The following is a 23,623-nucleotide window of genomic DNA, read 5'->3' on the forward strand; positions in this document are numbered from 1 at the left end:
ACCCATTCATTTTGGATTTCCCATGAAAACAATTTAAATATTAAAAATCTAAAAATAATAATAATTAAAAAAACTAGATGCTGGCACAACTAACCCAACAACAGCAAATCGAAACTCTACTTTCCAGTCCCTGCTATATTCAACTGGAGATGTGACCACGATTGTTAGGTTCCTCTTGCATGACTCACTTGGAAGCTGTGCTTCTCCTTTTAATACAGCCACAAATGTGCACATTTTCATAATATTATTTCTTGTACATTTTTGTGCATTCATTCTCATTTATTCATTTGAGAAGAGTTTGTCGAGTGTCTATTCTGCACACATTTTAGAAGGATAAGTTTTCATACCCTAATTCCTGGAATGTATACAGGTTAATTTACATGGTAAAAGAGACTTTATGGATGTAAGTTAAGGATCTTGAGATGGTGAGATCGACCTGGATTATCCAGGTAAGCTCAATCCAATCACAAGAGCTCCCATTACAAGAGGAGGCCAGCAGTCAGTCAGTAGGATAAGTGACAACAAAAGCAAGAGTTTGAAGTGGTGAGAGGAAGGGGCTATGAGTCAAGGAATACAAGTGGCCTCTACAAACTGAGGGGAAAAAAAAAAGGAAATAAAACTGATTTTCACTTAGAGGCTCCAGAAGAAATCATCCCTGCTAACACCTTGACTTTCGCCCAGTTAGACTGATTTTGGCCTCCTAATCTCCAGAACCATAAAATAAATACATTTATGCTGGCTTAAGCCACTTGGTTTGTGGCAATATGTTACAGCAGCAGTAGGAAACTAATAGGATTTTTTTCTCTATTTTCTTAACAACTCAAAAATAGTATCTTAATGTCTTTTCTCTATTAATTCTATCAGCAAAGGTGGCTGCTTCCTCTATGATGGATAGAAGATACTCATAGGGAGATAAACAGACCAGCCAACTCATGTCTTCGTAAAGATGAGTGAGAAGTCATCTCTACATTTTGACATGGCACTGGAGTGCTCATCTCCTCACACTTCATTATGTGGTTAGTCAGATCTTCTGAAAAGAGCATTAGCAAAGATAATTGAAATATATTCATATCTAACCTGTATAAAAGACTGCAAAGCAAAATGTCCATTCCAATCAGCGTCATTAAACATGAGTAGAAGTGTCTTCATTTTATTTTAACTTGAAAACAGATAAATAAGCTTTGTTAAATTCTGTTGACAACTCTAATTATGATTCGTATAATAGAAGTTAACTGCACTCTCAAAATTTGTAGAATTAGCAATACATAATTATGATTTAATGCTAAATTTTCATTTAATGTGGTTTTAGAGTAGAATATTATCTAAATTAATGTTATTACATTATTAGTATCTTCTATTTATTAGACCCAGTTAAGTACACCCATATGTTAAGTAGCCTCAGTAAATATTAAATGAGTCAAAAATTAGAGAATAGAAAAATTAAATTTTTAGAAATCATTTGAAATTTTTCTGTGCCAACGGCAAAACTAATAATGAATAACTGAATCATTGGGATGTCCAGAATAGAAAACATTTATCCAAATATCCTATGGTCTCTGCTTGTTCTCTCTATACCGGATCTGTTAGATGCATGCATTCTTATTAAGACACAAAGTCATCTGAAATAATTCTATAAATTGCATCAAAGTTTCACTGAACAATGAGTTTAGTTTTCAGCTGATGCTATGAATTTCACTGCAAATTTAAGAATTCCACAGGGGTTCTGAGAATTTTGACAACCGTGTGATGTGTTATCAAAAAACAATACAAAGCAAGAATGCTGATGAGCTTTTCACATCATAACAATTGGGCCTAAAAGTGACAGAATTCTAAAAAGGAATGAAACTTGGAGGTTTATGATCTTCCAGGTCTAATGCCTTAAAAAAGCAGGCCACCTTCAGAGGAGGAAGAAAATAGATAGTGCCCATTTCATTACAAAGTTCTTCCAGAGGCGATGCTGTCTGTATATATCTTCTTCTACCCACTCATTTGACATCTAAAACAATAGAAATTGTATTACAAAGCTAATCTCTTTTCACCATGTAAGTCAAATGGATACTAAATGCTTATATACTCTGTTCTCAGACTAGAATACCTCGGGGAAAATCTGTATTACCACAGTGTGAAAAGGGTTAATAAGGAAATCTAATGTTACTGATGGGTATTTTTATTTTAATCTGTATTTCAAGCATTCCTCATTTATAATTCTGTGGGTGATTTTAAGTTTTAAAAATTTTAGCACTTAATCCCACTACCAAGGTATTCTCCTATTAGTTATTCTCTCAGATTGACTCAGTTATTGTTGCCAAGGAAACAGTCAGGAAGCAGGAGTTAAGCAGACTCTTTCATCTGGTGAGAGGATGATGGGAATGGATGAGGGAAGTTGAGCAAGGTCAGGCGTTTACCGCTGAATACAAATCTGTCATGCCTAATAGATGAAGCTCTTTGGTTTCTGCACTGCTCAGGCTACTCCCAGCAGCCAAGGAGAAAATAAAAAAGACACTCAAGCATGAATGCCAATCAGCCCATGCTGGCAGCAGTGATGTATTTACACGTGCCATAGCGCTCTACTAGGCTTGGCTGTGGATGAAAAGGTAAATTAAATAGGTGTCAATAATTATAGAAGGTCAGAACCTAAATCCTGAGAGTATCCTAATAAGATCAGACAGATGAGATTTTGCTGATCTATCCTGTTAACATGTCCAAAGCTTCCTTCTTTGAGGTCAGAGTTCAAAATTTGTTATAGACTCAAATACACTGAGCTGAGAAGAACCTTAGTCAGTCCTCCTGTGATTGTTTGCCAGAGCTGATAATCTTCTAATATTTGTTGGCAAATTTTCGATATCTAGGACTTATTTACAGTGATAAGATATGTGATACAATTGTAATAGGTTCTTCGAAACATTGTATTATCAATATTGAAGCCCTATGTAAGCATGCTATATTTTAATATTAATGTTTATAATAATAGGAATACAATACAGTACTATAGGTTATAGTAACATAGTGTATATATATATATTATATATATATATAATAGTAATGGAGCTTCTCATATTAGAGATGAAATGCATCTTTGAATCTATTCATGTAATTCAGTTGTCAACATAAAAAATGCCTAGATTGTGTATGAGTGTTTGTGTTTATACACAGCTGAGTAGCAATTTATTTCTTTTATAAGTGTTCCAGGATCTATAATATATCAGATTATGTGATGGATGCTGACAGGGATAGATGGAAGAAAACTAAGGCACATTACCTCAAAGAGAAATAGAGTGATAATTATAAATAAAATACATATTTGAAATATAATCCATCCAAATATTAGTTAATGCCACATCTAAAATGGTTTTATACATGTTGAATCTTGAGTTTCACAAATTCCATCACATTAATAGGGCAGTTATAGATTCTGGTTCTTTCTTACTCTGTCAAAATCTACCTCGGAAATTTCTATTCCTAAAATAGATTGTGGCAATAAAGTAAAAACACTGATATTATATCATATTTTTGAATTATAAGAAAATATTTTTGATAATAAAATAAGTATATGATGGTGTGCTTGGTTTATAATGTCCATTTTTTAAATAATAAACTAATTGCTAATTCCTCTAATAATTTATTATGCATTTGCATCTCTGAAGGGGAAGTGGGAAGCAAAACAGAAATTAAGAGGAGAAAGTACAATATTTATATAGTTCATTTACTTAAGGCATTGGTTCCAAAATTTGCCTCATTTTAAGTCTCCTGGGTTGCTTGTTAAAAACACAGCTTTCTCGGGATATTAAACTTTTAATAAACATACCAGGTATTCTAATGACAAATAATTTTTTTAAAACTTTAAAAATGTATTCTGTTAAGATCAACATTAACAACTTTTTTAAATTCTGAAGTCTAAGAGATCACTTTGATTATCAGCATGAGTCTATGAATAACGAAAATTATATTCTATAGTTATCTATCTACCATTGTACTAAATCTCCCAGAATTTTCAAAGTTCTCATAAGAGTTAAAGAAAGTCCATAGAGTTGAAAGTCTAAAGTGAGAAATCAGTGAATATTTCAGTCCCATAGAGTTTTGTTAGTCAATGGTATTTAGAATTCACTAAATTTTAAAGACATCTATCATCTATCTATCATCTATCTATCTAGCTACCTAGGAATTAATTAAAAGAGACACAAGATTTTTTTTGAAGGGCCAAAGTGATTTTTTTAAACGTTACTTTCTTGGACATTATCATTCTCTCAGTGTTTTAGAGAGATTAAAAGCTAGTGGAAGCTGCTTGGGTCTATAATGGCTATATAAGTTCTAAGTACATTGAACATTAAATTTACTGGAAGTCTTTGATTTACATTTTCCAACTTACATGTATCTGCTAAGATATACTTTCCCTCTCATATTCACATGCTGTAGATAGTTGGGGCCTCAACTTCTGCTCAGATTGACTCCCTCGAGGAATGAATTACTGCTTCAGAATGTGAAACTGATGTTGGAATTCTGAACCAACTGCTAACACTCCATTAGGACTCAGTTGACACAGGTGCTGTGAATAGAATGACCACAGTACACATATGGTCTATTGCACAAGGCTGTAAACTAACTGTGGAGTTAGTATGCCACCAGAATTTACCCCCAAATTTTCCTAAACTCTAAGACATCCTAGATAAACCATGAAAAATCATTAAGCTTAGTAACTTGGTTGAACTGGTTAGGATATTCTTAGCATCAGGAAGCACTGGTACATAACACATAGTATTGAGTCAATATCTAGCATGCTGAAAGAGTAGTTTTAACTATCAAATAGTAAGAGCATCACTAGCTGAATAAACTGGTATTTAGAGTTCTCTTTACTACTTAAATAATGTAGATAACTATTTGCCTCTAAAGAGATATTAAGAATATTTTCTTAAAGTCCTCGTGTTAAAGAAAAAACAGAAATATTAATATTCTGACATCACAGGTCAGTTAGAAATAATCATTTTTGTTGGAAAAAGATTTTCTAAATTTTTAACACCTTTCATAAATTTGAGTGTATGTGTCAGAACATGAGCCCTAGGACAAAAGAGTGTGCCAACAGTAGGAGGGGAGTAGTAAGAAATTAGAGGTCAAAGATTCTCAAAGCTTAAATGTTAAATGCTATTTGAATTGGAAATTGATATAAAATAAAGATTCAATTCCTTCATGGTAATAATACAGTAAATGAAAATGAATAATTCAATTGATTAAAAAATTAATTGTTACAACCTTACAGAATATACCAGACACAAAAACGATTTTAAAATAAAAATGACTTATTAAATAATATGATAGTTACTAGTTGTGTTAATAGTTGTGATAATGAAACAATTGATTAATTGTCTTATGTGCTAAAAGGCTTCAAAGCACTTAGAAACTTAGACCCAATTTACTAAAAGTATAATCATTGTGTGGCTGTAACAGAGCTGATTTTAACCAGTGGGCACAGGAGGCACCAGGCTGAGGGCCCATGGGACTTTTAGGAACTTAGGAAGGTGTTTTGTTTTTTTTTAATCAGCAGGAAAAAAATGAAGATAATCTACCCTGGATTATATTAGTCTTTATACCAACATAATTATAAGATATAATTCTTAATATTTTTTTTATGGAGAAAGGGACCTACAAAGGCAAAACTGCCTCTGGACCATGAAAGCAATGTATAGCCCTGGATATTTAAAAAAAAAAAAAAAAGCCTTAGTTTATTGGAGCAGTGGAAGGTACCAAAAATGGCAAATTTGATGTTTTCCTATCTGATCACGGCTCACATGTTTTCTTCTCCCATTTTCCAAAGAAGACATGGAAAAATAGCAGGGGTATGAGAGGGAGGAGAATTATTTAAAATTACGTGATTACGAGCGCTGTGTTGCTTTATAAAACTAATGACTAAGCTAGTCACAGTAGCTGACATTAGGAGTGTTCGGTCATGTTTATTATAAATGATATGCAGCTCGATGGGGCTCCCTATTCAAGCACATTTGTGTTATCAAGCATCAGAAATTAGTCAAGGGTTAATAGTCATTGCTGGCTAATCTTTTTCAATATTTAAAATGAGAGCTATATGATTATTAATTTGTTCACCCATTTAAATATAATGCAAAATAATAGGAAGTCCTTGCTGAAAATGACGATAGCGTCAGGAAATGCTAGGTAGCAATGACATGAGAAATGCCACTGGAAACCAAGGTGGCAGAGATTTGGATTTTGTATAAAACAATTAAGTGCTCACTTTATTCTTCTTGAATGACCAATTCTGTTTGTAGTTTCATCATGATTGAGTCCATAAAAGATTATTTTTTAAAGGAGGACTACTATGACAAAGAGCTAAAAATGAATAACTCTGCACTGTATAAGCTTGAGGACCAGCATCAGAACAAGGTGGTTCTAGAGAGAGCTGTGGTCATTCTTACACCTTCCCATCTAAAAAGTTAGCTTCATATTTCTGTTTTATCTAAAAGGAATGAATGCTCAATTGAGGAGAAGTCAATCTGGTAACATCGAATGTTCTAAGATAAATTTTTACTGGTTTCTCTACTCCTGACAGCAGAATTTGACTATGCTGATTAGGTAGGGTTTAAAGAATCCAGGAAACTCATTATAACAATACCCTGTAGAGTCTTTAAGGTAAATGTTTAAGAAGGTGACTAGATGATTAGGGGAGCTTATTTAACCTACAAATCTTAATGAGAATTTGGCATTGTTTACTCCAGTTTCTAATACATAGGAATAATGAGGACCAGGGCTTGGCTCTGATATGAGTCTTTACTAAGGAATTTGTGAAGACCCTTAAATATTTAACTTTTAAAAAAAATCTCAGTTTGGGATTGGTTTTCCTTCATACAATTGGATTCTTCTATGTTACCTAGCTGGGGCTAAATTCGTGCTCCAGATCTTTATTATAATCCTTGGTCTTTATTTATTAATTCCAGGGGAAAAATTGCTGAACACAAGAGCTCCTGTCTGCCTAATATGATGTCTCAATTTTGTTTCCTTTCTGTGGGAACTATTTCCTCCTGTTCTCTGAGTACCTCAGTGATATGTGACGTTTTCAACTCCTTGGAAGGAATTTTCTTCCTATTTAGAGTAAAAAACTATAAAGGGATCTCCCATTCTCATAGTTCCATAACTTTTCTTATGAAATATCAAGACGGAGTTCTTTGGCAGCAAGGAACGCCTACATATTAACATAAAATCACTATTTGCTCAATGTTGTACAACTTCTATAGGGATTACCCAAGGTGATCAGAATTTAGAGGCAAAATTAATTGCAGAAATTGAATTCAAATGATTTCTTGTTCTGCTGTTGCTGTAGCATATTACCACAAATTGAGTCACTTAAAACAACACATATTTGTCATTTTATAGTTCTGGAGGCTAGAAAGCCATCTTGGCTCTCACTGTGTTATATCAGGGCATTGGCAGGACCGTGTTGCTCTCTGGAAACTCAAAAGATGAATCCATCTCTCTTCAGCTTGTAGAGGTGGTTCACCCACATTTCTTGGCTTGTGGGACTTTTCTTCCATCTTCAAAGCGAGGAATTACGAGTCAAGACTTTCTCATATCAGGTCACTCTGACCTTTTCTTCTGCCTCCCTTTTCTACTTTTAAGGACTTTTGTAATTATACTGGGCCCGCTTAGAGAATCCAGGATAATCTCCCTATGTTAAGATCAACTTATTATCAGCCTTAATTCCCCTTTGCAAGGTAACATAATATATTCAAAGAATGTAAGGATTAGGATGTGTACATCTTCAGAGGGTCAGGGCACTATTCTGTGTATCTGTGACTTCCTGTCTATTCTTCCTTTCTCAAATCTCAAATAAAAAGAAAAAGCTCGTGAAAATTAGTTAAGAACCTGTGCTGGATGTGTTTTCTTTTCATGCAGATGCAGGCTGCACTCTTCTCCATCCTGTCTCTGAATAGCTGCCCTCTCAAATATCTCAGGTTATATTAAGAGGCTTCCTTTACCTTTGGCTTTCTTTGAGTACACCCATTGTTGAGCAATGACAGGAATCTGAATAAGGAGTGTGGATCTGAGGTACCAATCCTACCTGTCTCCACTCAGGTTTCTCTTAGGCTAGCTGCTTCCCTCTACGACAACTTACAACATTTTCCAAAGTATCCTTGTAAGAATCTCTGTTTTTCCAATTCTAGTAATTGCTCTGCAAAATCTCCCCTTTGAGCCAAAGGATGACAGCTCCACTATTAACAACCCTCAGTACTGTACTATCTTATGTGTTTTTCAGACATTCTGCCTATACTTTTGTTAATTGTTCCTTTATTAAATCTTTTCTGAATTAAGTACATTCTTCATTTCCTTCTGGGACCCCTGTATATTCAAACTCACAATTTAGGGCTTATAACTTTAGTAAATGAGAATTTTTAGAGTTTTTAATTTTGTTTTTATTATGCCTACAACACCTGGTATTCCTAAGTGATCTCCCATCCAAGTACTAACCAGGCCCGACTCTGCTTACCTTCCAAGATCAGATGAGATCGGGTATGTTCAGGGTGACACGACTGTAGACTAATTTTTTTAAAAGTAAATATTGTTAGGGTATGTCTTAGAAATGGGCAAAAGCATCTTCAGTAGTTCTTAATCCATTTCCAAAACTACTTGGCCATTTTTACTGCCTCTACCATTTCTCCCTTATATCAGTCAGGGTTTGATGTGAGCATTAGCATCATGGGGTGGAGGAAGAGGCAAAATTGATTACAGGATTTAAAATTATAGTTGTAAAAATAATAATAATAATAACAATAATAATAATAATAAAATTGCAGTTGTGAGCAATGGTTATATGGTTTATGTAAGGCTATTCTTTCTAAATCTGGTCACTAAGTCTGAAATCAGGGGTAGGAGTTGGGAAGGAAAGATGGATGAGAACTGCAGAAAGTGAAAAAAAGATGAAATCTACAAAGCTTAGATAGAACCCACGAGGACAGGCTGGAATCTATGTCAACTTCTCACTGTCTCAATTACAGACCTCAACACACACCTAGCCCATGAGATGGAGAAGCTGAAGGAGAGATTCGGGGGGACCAGGAGGTACTATTGGCCGGGCTACCATCTTGTGCCAACAGTTGAGTCAGCAGATGAGTAGCAACTTGTGTCCTGCAACAACCCCGCAAGACATAAAGAAGTATGGCTACTCCTTTACATCCACTTGCCAAGTCTTATATGGAATTTTTCTTTAGGTCACACTAAGCTAGCACCATGCAGGAAGGAAATCCTGAGAAATGTTGTTCCAGGCTGACTGAACAGAACATCCACCACATTCATGTTCACCCTTTGATATGCAGATGCCTCTGCCACTGAAAAACACTGTACACAATAATTTCTGCTTCTGTCACTAGAGCCATTCACTCCCCTCTCCCCGCCCCCGCAAAGCCTCAAAGATTTGGAAACATAGTGGACAATCTGTCTACTGACACGATTACTCCAAAATTTTTAACATCTCTATGTACATATGAACAAAAAGCTAGATTTTACACAAGATTCTCTCTAAATAGCAGCATATTATTATACATTCTTGGTATATGTATTAAAATTTATTTTGAAATGCAAAGAAAGTTAAAACGTGGTTGTTCTAAAAACTACTGTACAAAGAATCTTGCTAGTTATGTATAAGAAATTTGAGTCAGTAATCTTTTCAGAATGCAAAATGTTCCATGGATGAATCTAAAATAGTCAGCAAAAAAGGGGGTCTTATAAATGCCTTAGGTTCTAGTATTCTTGAAAGTATTATAAACATCAGGAAAAGGTGACCCCAAATAGAGTCAGTGCTCATGTCATCCAAACCACACCTGTGCTATGCTTCAGGCATTGAGGGTTTCACGAATCAGAAATCAAGTATTTACCAACTTGACTCAGTTATCTGACATCACTTGAGTTAATAATATATAAAATTCTACATGTATATCTTCTCCACTGCTCTCTCCAGAACACTAACTGTCACTCCTATTTAGGATAATTGGAAAACATAAAGGAACTTAGGCCCGAGGATAGGATATGTGTGAAAACATAGCAGAGGAAATCAAATGTGATGATGATGATGGGTTTTGTTTTGTTTTTGTTTTTATCAATGATGCCTTGGAGAGGTTAATTAAAGAAAAAGTAAAGGTGAAAAGGATCTTAGATTTGCTCTCAAGCAGAATCTGTTATATAGGAAGGAGTGGTCCAGTGTTACAGGGGTAGGTAGTTGTACAGTCCAGTGATGTGTAGAATTTAGGGATCCACAAAGCAGATACGAATAGGATAAATTAGGAAAAAGAGAATGGAGACTCAGTGAGGCAGGACAAAGAAGCCAGATATTGCTAGTTAACTAATCCCAGACCAGAAACCAGTGACAATAAAGTTGGGATATGCATTTTCTGAAGCAAAACAAACATTTTTATACCTATCACATAAAAACTACAAGGGTGAGACATCCATAAAGGTTTTTAACAAACAAGGGCTGATAGAGTTAAAGCAAAATATCCATTATTACTAATTCACAATGGCATTAATATTGCCTTTATTTAGCATGCTGCAGTGATTTCTTAGTGAACAAAAACAGTTATAAAACTCATATTTTTATTTTAATTATGGGCTACCTGATCCAGTTTTTCCTCTAAATTATTATATTCCTCAACCATGATTTTTTTAAAGCCATGTTAGGCAAAGCTCTGTTGTATTTCAAAGTGGAAATTAAGGAAAGTAATGTTAGAATATTAAATGGGTACAGTGAAAGAGAAAGTCTGTTAGGGAAAAAGGTCTCTTTGGAGAGTTACATTTTAATCACCAGGGAAAATGGATAATAAAGCTAAATTCAGTCATACCTGTGGAACAATTGTTGTTATGTTTGGAGCCAGTTTAAGAGGTTAGTTTACATATTGTTAGATGTGGATGAGACTAATTACTACATTTAGGGCTTTCTATTTTAAAAGTTGAACGAAGTTAAAGACCCGTAAGACCTGTACATTGCATAAATTGATAAGGATAGGGTAGTTTAAAGAATACAATTGAAAGCCCCCAATGAATCTTATGCTGAAATAAAATTCCCATTACTGCTGCATGGGGACCAAAGCTTCTCCTTTGACAAGGACAGATTTTACATTAAGCACTCTTAGATTGTAAATTACCATTCCTGATAGCTGACCTCACTCTCTACGGTGCCTTAGAGAAATGGAATTGACTGTGAGAAAGCACAGATTTCATGAAGGTAAAACCCTGTCTCTTAACCATTCTCAACACCCCCAACCCCCAAATTTCCATGTTTCAAGAGAGAGAATAGTAATGTGAAGACATTGTTGAATTTAAATTGGAATAAAGGACATTATAATTACAAATCTTAGTAGCCATTCCTGGAATGATTGGCTGACACTATTGTTGCCATCCAGTCACCAGTTACAATTATATCAAATGTGGCCATCAGGGATAGGGAAGGTGGGGCCTGCTGAGGAGACAAACCTCTCTGGATTGATTCATCGGCAAACTTGCACGGAATTTTACTCTGAAAATTAGCTGCATACGGTTCAAGCTAAATAATTAATGTTTAAATAAGGTGGATAGGACTTTCTTGGACAAGGGAAAAGAGAAAGTGGAGGTCTTTCTTTTTAATCCTGTCACTCAAAGATAAGGTATTAGCATTCCTACCCTACAGAGACTGCTTTCCTAGGAGACAGCTGGAGATTCTAAATCATTGTTTTATTTTGTTTTGTTTATCATTCCAGGTTTTTAAAATATTGGGGTGGTAAAATGATCACAGACTAGAATTCTTAGCATTTTTAAAGACAATCTGTTCATCACATCAAAATGAGTCCACATATAGGTGTGCTATTTGAGCCATAGACAGTAAGCAGATGTTTACCTATCAAAGCAAGCGTACTCTGCAAAATGTGTTTGTGAACTCATTACGTAAACTCATATTAAATTATTTAGTCTATATTTAACACTGCGGCAAGATAGCCAGGGTAAATTAAATAGATTATTTTTCTAGGTAGCAAAGAGCCAAAGTTAGTCCTTCTACTTCTAATTTATTTCTCGATTCTAATCTGTGTCTGCCACAGAAAGAAGGAGAGACAAAAAGGAGAGAGAAGAAAAAAAAAGTGACCACTTTTACCTTTCTGATAGTTATGGGCTAATCAAATCGCATGTTCTGGTCCTGGCAGTGACAGTACTTGGTGGTTATCTTATGTTAATGCAAAACCCTTTAACTCATTATTCCAAGATGGCAGTACAATGAGTCCCTTCCTCAGAGCTGGGTAAAATATGTCCAGCAAGGAGGAATCATCTCAGCAGTAACAGAACGATTCACTTATATTATCAAGGAACTTAGGATGAATAATAAGGCCCTGTCATCTTCTCCCTTAAGCTTTTCATTACCATCCGAGATGCCAATAATTTACAGGATTCCCAGTCAGTATCAAAAGCTCCTTTTCAATTCAAATGCAAACTATTAGCCATTTCTTCTTCCATATTATTGTTTGAATTTATCTTTCTCTCCATAAACAGAGTTGCACTCAGTTCAGACCATAATTATTTCCCTCTGGAAATACTGCAAAATATTCTGCATCCATCCTTCCGTCTCTGATTTATCAAATACACACAACAGAACATTGCTTTTCAGACTATTAATGTTATTAATGATAAATTATTCACTTATATGTTGTGGGATCTTTTAAATATTTACCTCCTTTGCTTCATCTTTTACTATATCATAGTTTACACTCAGCATTATCAATTAACTTGTAAAACAAAGTACTCGCCTTTCAGGTTTCAGGCCTTCGAATGAGTTGTTCGAATCGGTCTCTGTTAGACCTTTTACTAAACTCTTGAAATGCAAAGGCCAGAAACCCTCCATGAGCTCACAAGCCAGGTTCTTTATGTTAAGATGCACTTTAATAATTTTTCCTGGTCTTCTACCTTTTGAAAGTAATGGCTTTACCGTCTATTCAGTTAACTCAATAATCTAGGAATCATCCCAGGTCTTTCACCCATCTTTACATAACGGCAATCTCCACATTTTGAAGACCTTCTCACCTACCTGCTCTAATCTATGTACTGTGGTAGATGGCCTTATTCTCTTTCCAGCCTATTGCTGATACATCTTGCCAATTAGTTTTGCTATTTTCAGTCCCTTATCCTGCTACTGTAAACCCAGCTATCATCTACACTGCTTTCAGACTTATCTTTTAAAATCACCAATAGGAACACATCTATCTTTTATAAAAGAGCCATTGAGATCTCACATAGCCTAGACAAAAAGTCCAATTTTCTTTGCACACTCTAAAAGATATTCTGTGATCCAGCTCCTGCATCTCTCTTCTGTCTTCCTGAACCACACATACTTCTCTGAACATATACTTCTGCTTCTGTGCTGTTTTCCTAGGCTTTGGGTGTAACATTTCCCCTACCAGCCATTTCTTTGCCCTTCTGGACAGCTTAGCAAAATCATATTCATACTTTGAAGTCCATCTCTGCTCAGATGTCACATCCTCAGTGATAAATTCCTCTGACTTTCATAGGAAGATCTGCTTAAGCCTCCATGTGTTCCCTCCCTATTCTATATTTACATACTCCTGGGACTTATGGTAATGATTTGTTCTGTTCCAAACTTCCTTATTAGACTAGCAGCTTGAGTAACCACGCAGCATCTGCATTCAGAAATTATCCTCTTCTAGGATACTGCTTTATGTGCAACTAACTACTTGGTATGAGGTTTTATCATTGTTATTGTTCTTGATATGGAAAGTAAAAGGTATTTACCACTTCGCTCAGTTGAATTTACCCACGGGCATGGTTACCACTTCTAGGCTGGTGTGTTAAAGACCTAAAACATCTGATCAGAATTGGGCTCAAAGGCTCATAATAAGTAATGAGAACTGAGGCTCACACATGAAAAGAAAGCGGGTGGTCTATATGTCAGAAACTGGACTTGGAATCATGAGATCCAAAGGCTTATGCCTGGGCCACTGATTCTGTTATCTCATGCCTCTTTCTGTTCCTGAAAGCAAGATGACAAGGCAAGAGAAGGATATAAGATAAGCTATGTTGCATTTTTATTTCTTTCTTCTTCCGAATAATTGCCATATTCTTAGGAGAAAATCATTTAGAGAATCATTCTTCTCTATTCAAAATAGTTTATCCTACTTCTGTACATTTTCATATACATATACTCAGTTGACATATTTCAGAACTAAAGAATATTTTATCGGATTATCAGGAAGATCTTTAAATAGGAAATGGCACGGAAAAAATACAAGGAAATATGAGAAACTGGCTTTCCTATTTGACTTTTCTTACGTTATAATGATGTGTGTTTATTGTAAGGATGGGTTATTTTTCATTTTAGGTGAATTTTCTTATGTTTATAATATATCAAACTCAGATACCATCTAAATAAAGAAACATGTTTTGTCAATATTGTCAGGGAAAATTAAGATCATCTATAGATCTATAGATTCTTGGTGGATATTTGTCAACACAAGATAACAAAGACAGCTATGCAGAGTACACACTAGTTATTTAGGCTTATTAACTAATTATTATGTTCTTTATGGACTGATTATAGGCTAAAGACCTATGAGAAAATACTTTATATGAAAGAGAGACTTTCCTTTTTCTAACCTATTTTTGTGACCTGAAGCTTTTCACTTCAAGCTGAAAACAAAACAGTCAGGGAAAGAACATTTCAAAACAATTAATTATATCCTCCTTGAAAGAGGCGCCAAACAATTAGATGGAACAACACAGGCAGTTGATGTCAGCCAGGCTCCAGTGGTGACACAAAAGGTGTATGAATGAAGAGGCTCCTGCAGCAGGGATGGAACCTATGCAGTGCCCAACAGCATGGGCTCAGATTCAGCACAGCTGCTGCTGCTCGCCAGCAGCTAGTGCTACCGCCACACAGCTGATCTACTAGCAACAGAGACAATGGCTGAGCAACCAATCAAACACTATTTCTTGAGGAGAACAACTCATCTCTTGGCAGCATGTTGTTTATACTGGATTCCTTCCAATCTGGAAAGGGCAGAACTTCCTCTTGATTGGAATATATACGTATTCCGCCTTTTCTACTTTCAGCCCATAGTACTCTCTCAGAGCTCATAAAGGATCTGAGGCACCACCATGCGATCCTACATAACACTGCAAAAGATTAACTCACTTTATAGCAAATGAGGTGTGGGTATAAATATATGACCATGGGATCCAGTAATTCGATCACGTACCAACCACTGAAAAGCTGCTGATTTGATACAACATAAGGATAGTCTCTTGGAGGTGTGATTAAGGAAAGATTACAGATAATATCCTAAAAAAAAGGATAGAGTATCTTTGTCTAGGGTACAGTATATACGCAAAATCAATGACTAGTATATGGTGTCATGTCCCCAATAGGTAGAGTAAATGGATACAAGAGGTTGAAGTAGGTGTGGTCCTGCTTATCATCACTCCCTGCGACCAGTTGGTGAATCTGTGTTTCTTATTCCTGCAACTCCAGGCTCTGTGGACTTAGGAGTCCTAGTTCTCAGAAGAGAAATGCTTCTATGATTGAACACTGTGCTATCGCTGCTGCCTGGGCATTTCCAGCTTCTTATGCCAAAATACCAGCATGCAAAGCAAGAAGGGTTACACAGGTCATCAGGAGACGCTGGGAAACAAGGAAGACTATGATTGGCACCCAGGTGATCTACCAGAGCATCTCTCGGTACTCTCTTCCCCAATTTTGATTATAAATGAAACTAACATGGTTTTTATGACCTGCAAAGGGATAGGAGTTACAGTCATCCCACTGATCAGCCACATAGATCAGCAAGATGCTAGCTTAGGGTGAGAGGAATCCATAAAACGTAGGAGAAGGGCAACAATGAGTATCAGTTCCAGCTTTAAGATTGGTTGCAGCTATACTGGTGATGGTTGTAGCTCATCCCATTATCCATCCTTTCCCCCCGCAGGGAATAAGATCAACTTGTTTGCTGATATAGTTATTTCTAAAATGTACTACATGAAGCAAACAGAGTTGAGTTCCACAAGCGAAAGACTACAGTGGTTAGAGTGATGTTCCATCCAGAACTCCCATTCAGGACTGCAGTACTCATCCCTCCAGCTGGAGGGCGTGACAGTGGCTGGTGGCTCCATCTCCAGTAATTGCCCTCAGCTAAAGAGAATCACCTCACTCAAGGTCACATCTCTAGGGGCAGAGTAGCTTGAGGAGCTATCCCAGCTTCAAAGCTTCCCATGGGATAATCTGAGGCCTTTGTTGTGACTGAACTATAATTCATTTCTTCAGACTGTGCACACTAGTGGCATGATTGTAGTTCTATCAATGTTAATATTATCACTTTGATAATCGATTAAAAATTATCCTGTAATTTTTGCTATTAAATTATATGTACCTCATCCTAAATAATACATTGATACCTTAAAATTCTCTATTAATAATATATCAGAAAAAATATATTTGTGTGTGTGTGAAGTGTGTGTGTGTGTACATAGACACTTATTATCAAAAGGTGATTTGTAGGTAAAAGCTAGAAATATAACAAGAGCTCAATCATTGGGTTCAGTATAAAACAAGGTTTTTGTTTTCCATTTCTCAACTACAGAATTTTTTTTAAAAAGATAGAATAATACTCTTTGTGTATGTTTACCACCAAAGTCTGTTGTGATCAATATTTATGAATCTATCAAGACTTTCATAATGTATGGATTTATAGTTATCACTGGTCTCAGGATATTTCATATTGCTGTAGAATTCATTTCTAATTTCAAAGTCCACCATATTTTTATTAGTACTGAGCTAGCTAGCTTCCTACATGATGGACATGCTGAACAAAGGAAAGGTGAATGACAAGCCTTTATTTGCTGAGAAACCTCAGCTGAAATAAAACTGGAATGAGCAAGTCATTAAAATGATACTGTAAACCTTGCAAACCTTTACACTAGCAGCCATTTTGAAACAGACCTTTCCTTTAACCTGTCCTCAGGGCTAAAATCTTAAACTTTGATGGGCACTGTCATTGAAATATTTGTTTACTTTTTTTTTTCTTGGAGGATGGAAAAATATGCTAGAAGAAAGCTATCGTAGCATCCATTCCAATAAATCCCTATTTTTCTTGAGACCAAACAAAACAATGGAAGACTTTATAATAGCTAACATTTATGTAGCAATTACATTCTACAAATCCCTTTTTACATACATATATTGCTTTAAATCTTTGAGAAAATTATCTACTGTATTTTATAGCTGAGGAAATGGAGACTTCGAAAAGGTAAGTGATATTGTCTAAGATTTTGTTCATAAATATATCCCATATTACAACATATTTTTAAAACTCTATAGGTAAACTAGAGAGATATATAGAGATGAGATGTGTGCACATCCCATATACTAGATAAAAATTATATGGCAAAAGATCAAATGACTGATTTATGCCAAACTTGGGCCATCATTGACCCCTCAGGGAAAGTATTAGTTTGAGTGTCAACATTTCTCTAAGGGAAAGGAGACTTTGGGGTAGAAAATAAAACAGCATAGACTACTGTTCTCTTATTTTTTTCTCTTTACCTTGAAAAGCAAAAATAATTTTTCAGTAGATTGAATAAATTCATAGCCATATATAGTGAAGTTAATAACTACCTTTGAAGAAATTGGTTTTGTATCCTATTAGCTACAGTTAATTACTAAGGGAAAATGTTCTTGGAAAACTTATGAGCTATAATATCACCACATTGGAAATATGTTTCAAAAATATTAAGTTGCATTTTTATTCATTTAGACTCAATAGTGGAACTCTAAAGAGAATTTTTGTAGCTTCAATGAACATCTCAGTTTGTGTGTGGAAAGAGTCTGATGACTCATTTTACAGTTCGGTCCATCAATATAATTGTCTAGTACAGGGAATTGGCTCTTCTAAATTATTTACAGAGCTCCAGGAACAATTTAATCCCACACTAAATACAATTGAGTGTCTATATCATAGTAATCCTTCTCCTATTAAGAGACAAAAATTCAACTTAATTGGCCACCAGTGACTGGTATCAGATTAAGAAGTACGTCCCTTTAGCTTTAGCTACAAACTCTCTTTTATAGTTGCTTAAGTGTTATTACACTGACAAATTAAATTTTAACAGATCTTGAAGTGTTAAGACTAATTGTACAATTTTCCATTGCTTCACACAATTCCACTGAAGTTACTATGTTAAAAGTCAATGTTTAGGAAGAAACACTATAATTAGTTGCAGTTAATATACAATTACATGGGTGTGCATACAAATAATCCCCTTGTCCATTTGGATTTTGAGGTATTCTTCTCATATCGATAGGGAACAAGCTACCAAAAACAGATCCAAAGGGCTTCTGATTTTATTCTTTAATGTTCATGTCCAGACTTAAATACTATTGCTAACTTTAAGTTATATGATATACTGCCTTAATAAAATACTTAAAATTCAACAGCATTTTTAATCTGTAATCTTTTCCAGGGGAAGACAGGTCATTGACAACAGCTCACATTTTTCTAAATGCCTAATCAACATATTTCCGCTCTTATATTTAGAGACTCTATTTTGTTGCAACTTTGGGGAAAATTAAAAAAAATACAAGCATTAGAAAATATTCACTATTAACAGAAGACACATATTTATTTACTCTACTGAAGGCATGATATGGTATCTTGACCAAACAAATCTACAGTTAAGAAATATTTAGAACAGAATTTATTCATTTGTAACTATATAGCCTTTTTATGCATATGACTATGAAGAATACATTATTTCTTCCCATAGAAACTTTATTCTAGTTACCCAGAATATTTCCAGTTATCTCCCACTGTAGACCCATGCCAAAAAACTGAATGCTACCCAGCAGCTGGAACCAGGAGAGCTAACTCAGATGACGGATATCTTATATCTATCTCCCTTACTCCTTACTCTCCTCCAGCTCCTCAGCACCAGATAATTGCTAATTTTTTTCCCCAGCTACTGAAGTCTTCTTAATTTAATTACTACACATCCTAACTCTAGTTTACTGTATGGTGACTCAAAGGTAATCGATTCATCAGCATTTGCTATGCCAACCGGATCCTAACTTATTGCTTACCTGTTTGCGCATTTGGCTGCTAAAACTTCTTATTCTTGTGACAACGAATGCATTGATTGATTCTTGACACTTTTTTGACTGGGCTATTCACTGATTGGTGGCCTTGGAGTGAAAGTTAATCTTTTTTATTTGGAAAGGGGACATCTTAACCAATGGTTCCTTGCACGAAAATAAATAAAAGAAATAAACAATAACAACAATAAAACATTTCCTCGGCTCTTAGAAGAGATTAATAGACAAAACAAGTGATATAAATCATTTTGACGTCTATTCACCAGCACTTACGAAACACAGCTAAGTATTTTTGATGTATATGAAAGTCTTATTCAGTGTGTAGGAAGTCGTTGTGTGTGCGCATGTGTGCGTGCATGCGTGTGTGTTTATTAGGTATACATAGAGAGACAGGCAGCAGTCTGGAACTGTGTGTATGTTGTTAACAATGTTAGATATATACCATTACCGATAGAACTTCCTATAATACAATGACTTTTTAAAAAATGCTATTGATCTTGATCTTTATCAAGAGGAAGAGGAAACCAGGTACATATTTCACATGTGACAGTGCACACACATTTCAATATTTTTCCCAAACTTATTTTCTAAAGAGAAAAATAAGTCATTAACTCAATTTTATTTAATAGATTATATTTAGTTCATAAGTTGCTAATTGCTAAAGAAGGAATAGCTAACTCTATATAATAGACTATGTTGAAACTTCATTAGGCTTATGTAAATACCCACTGACAATGGACACTGGCTCGAACGGGCCAATTGTGTGTGCTTCAGTGAGAAGCAAATTGTGATGGTTGCCAAGAGTAACTTAGCCTCAGCAGCAAGGCTGTGGAAAGGCCAAAGCTGAGCAGCTGGGTAATGTGGGCCCACGATGTGCCTCGAACTATATGGTGGCCATTTATCGTTGAAACTTAAACAGAGAGGGCTATGTTCTTCCTACCACGGTCAGCCTCACTGCTGAATTTACATTAGGGCTGGCTTCTGTGCCATCTGTGCATGCAGCCTACACTGTATCTCTGAGGAATTGAAGAGGCATTATTTGAAGACCCAATTAAATAGCCAGGAAAAAGCAATCCATCATTTATAAGGGGGGCAAATGTGAGACGGTCACAATGGTGTCCTGTCACGCTTTCAGATTTTTGTTCTCATTTTCTTTCACTTTCATTCTAATCTAGTGCCAACTACAATAAACACTGACCAAGAGTGTAGATTCTACTGATGACATTCTCCCATCTAGATGGGAGAAGAATAAGTTATCAGGATTCTCTAAGGCTTGCTCTAGCTGGGAGGTAAATGATGTCTCTGCCTAGGGCAGCCTTGCTCTTTTACAGCCACACTGACCAAATGAGTCAGCGCCCAAGTGCAATTCGAGATAACACTAAAAAGGGGGGCCTGCTGGAATCAGAGCTTCCTGGCGCAAGTGAAGCTGAATATCAATAATTGCTTTATTGAATAAGATGAACTACTGAAATATTATTTTTAAAAGTTTATTTTCTCCTATCAGCCACTTTCCAACACAAGCTGTCAGGTCTATTTCCTACTCCTGATAGTAGCTTGAGGGATACACACACACACACACACAATAATACACACGTGTGGACACACACACAGACACAATGTCAATATACACACACACATACACACACACAAACACACACACAGACACACACACAGACACACACACACACAGAGACACACACACAGACACACACACAGATACACACACACACACCAATGAGATCTAAATCAAACATTAACAACCTAATGTTCATTTTAAAGTTTTCTCTCATGTCCCAGAGTAGGGCTGAGACCAAAAATGGGCATGGGGCTGTGGGACTATCCATCTCCTAATTTTTCATTCTCCCGGATCTATTTTTGCCTCTCTGCTTAGGGCTTCTCCAGGGTCAGGGAGGAGAGGATGGATTTTGAGTAAAGAGACGAAAGCTGTTTTCCTCAGTTTGTGCTCTCAGTCCACAGTCACGGAAGGCACCTGCCTGCCTCTGTTTTGTGGGGTAGCTCTATGGGTTCTTCAGAGACCCCTCCACCTTAGGGGTCTTCTCACTAGACCCTTCCCTGAAGCAAGCAAAGCACAGTCTGGCTCACCTCAGGCACCAGCTCCCCAGTTCGGCTCCACCCTGGGCACCAAACCTCTACCTAGTGTTTTGGTTGGAGTAGGCTCAGCAGGAAGGACCTCTTGGTCAACATCCTTTCAAGGTAACTTCAGCCTTGCTTTCTTCACATGAAACTCATATCTTTGTTCTTCCCAAAGGTGGACAAAGGTGAACTGTGAGCTTTTTCTCACAGTTACCTTCCGCTTTCTCCTCTTGGCATTGTAGGTGGCTCCAGACACCTTTCAGTCAGAATAAGTTGCCATTTCCCATTTTTGCAAGTAATCTCTAGTAAACATGCATGTACATGCATGCACACATGCACGCATGCACATACATGCACACATGCACGCACACACACACGCACACACACACACACACAATCTGTTCAAGGGGTTTTTTTAGTGTCTCCAAATTTGACACATGGGGGAAAGAAAACACCATGACAACCTCCAATTCTATGACTTGCAGCACTTCAGACAAACCCACATCCCTATGGGCAACCACAGGAGCGGACCACTTGGCCTGTTTGGTCAGTGCCAACAAATCCTAAGAGAACATATTTCATACCTCTCTTTAGAAATACGGGATTGCTTATCTCACATTTTCCTCAGCTTTAGGGCATCAGCTGAAAATCAATGGTAACTAGAATTCCCTTGTTCTTGTGACTTGAGTAGCAGCCAGTATTAGCATAAATGTGGCCCTATTGTCAGCGCTAATGAGATGAGGCACAGGGCTCACATCAGAGACCCTGAGTTTAGAGCCTCCTTTTCTCCTACTTATCCATGACTGTTTCTGCAGAGCACAGTGTGCTCGGTCACACAAATGAAGCTGCTCTAATACTTATAGCACATTAAATGGGGAGAAAAGAAGCCCATCAGAGAAATCGGTGATCTTGAACAAGGGTTAATTGTCCCTTTTAATTCCTAGATCCTTCCTTTAGTTCCTTTACTCATCTGGGACTGTGGCTCTATGTTTGTTTGGTTTTTTTTTGTTTTTTTTTTTTTCATTTCAATCGGGAAGAAAAGAGAAAGTCATCATCCTAAGCATTAGAAGAGTCTGAGAGTCTTCAGATAATTGGTTAGAGATGCACAAATTATAAGGCCTTGATAGCCACTTAAATGATAGAAAGCCAAAGAAAGACAATGCCTTCTATATTTCAGCTACTTTCTATTAAACCCACTGCCAGGAAAGATTAAGACAAAAGTGAGTTGTGTCAAGAAGAAAATTGGTCTCTAATCAATCAATAGATAATATGAAAATTTTTCATAGAAGGTATTAATATTTTAAAGTATTTTAATATAAATAATGTTTCAGTTCTTGCTTTAAAAAAGACTGAAAATTTGACCAGAAGCACTTACTGTTCATGATGACTGTATCTTGTTGAATGGAGATATCATATATATAAAGAATGTATATAAAAAGAATATGCCAATACACAAATGTACACCTAGATTAAAAAGATAACCAAATATTTTCAAACTGACTTTGAGAGACAGGAAAAAGAATACGGATTTTACAAATGTAGCCTGAATGATCATAACTACAGGCACGAGGGCAAAGCTGCTCTCAACTTACCGGGCTTTGGGACAATAAGCTGTGCACTGCTCTGGGCATTTCCAGCCTCATTTTCAGCCACACATTGATAAAAGCCTTCATCTGACTTTACTACTCCAAGGATTCGTAAGTTGCTTCCTCCCTAGGGAGAAGAAAAAGCAAGGTGAGATATTTTAAAAAGCAAAAGACTCAAAGTGATAAAATAAACACAAACACATTTTAATAAAACTTCACAGAAAAAACAAAAAGGGAGGCCATGAAGATCCCCAGCCTCAAAGACAGGTCCTATGTCACCTGGGAGATTTCAGAGATTCCTGATACTCCACTAAATCCATGCACATCAACTTAAACTACTTCTGCAATGAAAAATATATCACAAAAATATACATCATCTTCAATTTCTAAATGAGCAGTAAACAGAAAACTCTTCTATTAGGTACGAAAGAATAAAGGTTAACAACAAAAAAATCTCATCCTTTTACCTGTTATCGTAGGCAGCTCAAGTCAGCAGCTGCTAGAGGAAAAAAATAAAAAACACAAAAAGAAACAAAAACACCGATCTTTGCAGCTTTTAAAGGACTAGAAATATAGGCTGGATATTTTCTGCAAATGTTTATCAAGAAGAAATGTCTGAAAATCCTTTTACTCTTTTGACGACTTGGTGGGGTGGGGGGTATGACTGATATTTGATACCCATGTCATCTTATTACATGGCCAAATGTTTCACCTTCAGTAATCCATAAATTAAATACAGCAACGTTAACTCCTATTCTATATAAATTGAGCTACCATCTTTTTCAAGGATGGATGATAAAATAATCTGGAGATAGCATTTAATTATACTAACTCA

At 36.1% G+C, this 23,623-nt stretch overlaps 1 protein-coding gene and 1 pseudogene across 1 annotated transcript in view; both read right to left on the minus strand.

Moving 5' to 3' along the window:
- Positions 1 to 23,623, minus strand: part of DCC (DCC netrin 1 receptor) — a 983,855-nt gene that overhangs the window by 361,047 nt on the left and 599,185 nt on the right. The window contains exon 7 of the mRNA XM_039841340.1: positions 22,795 to 22,915. Coding sequence (XP_039697274.1) covers positions 22,795 to 22,915 — 121 coding nt within the window. The remainder of the gene's footprint in view (positions 1 to 22,794; positions 22,916 to 23,623) is intronic.
- On the minus strand, positions 8,421 to 8,539 carry LOC120589871 (uncharacterized; annotated as a pseudogene).

The sequence above is a fragment of the Pteropus medius genome, unplaced genomic scaffold (assembly GCF_902729225.1).
Source record: "Pteropus medius unplaced genomic scaffold, Ma_sr-lr_union100, whole genome shotgun sequence".
Classification (NCBI taxonomy): domain Eukaryota; kingdom Metazoa; phylum Chordata; class Mammalia; order Chiroptera; family Pteropodidae; genus Pteropus; species Pteropus medius.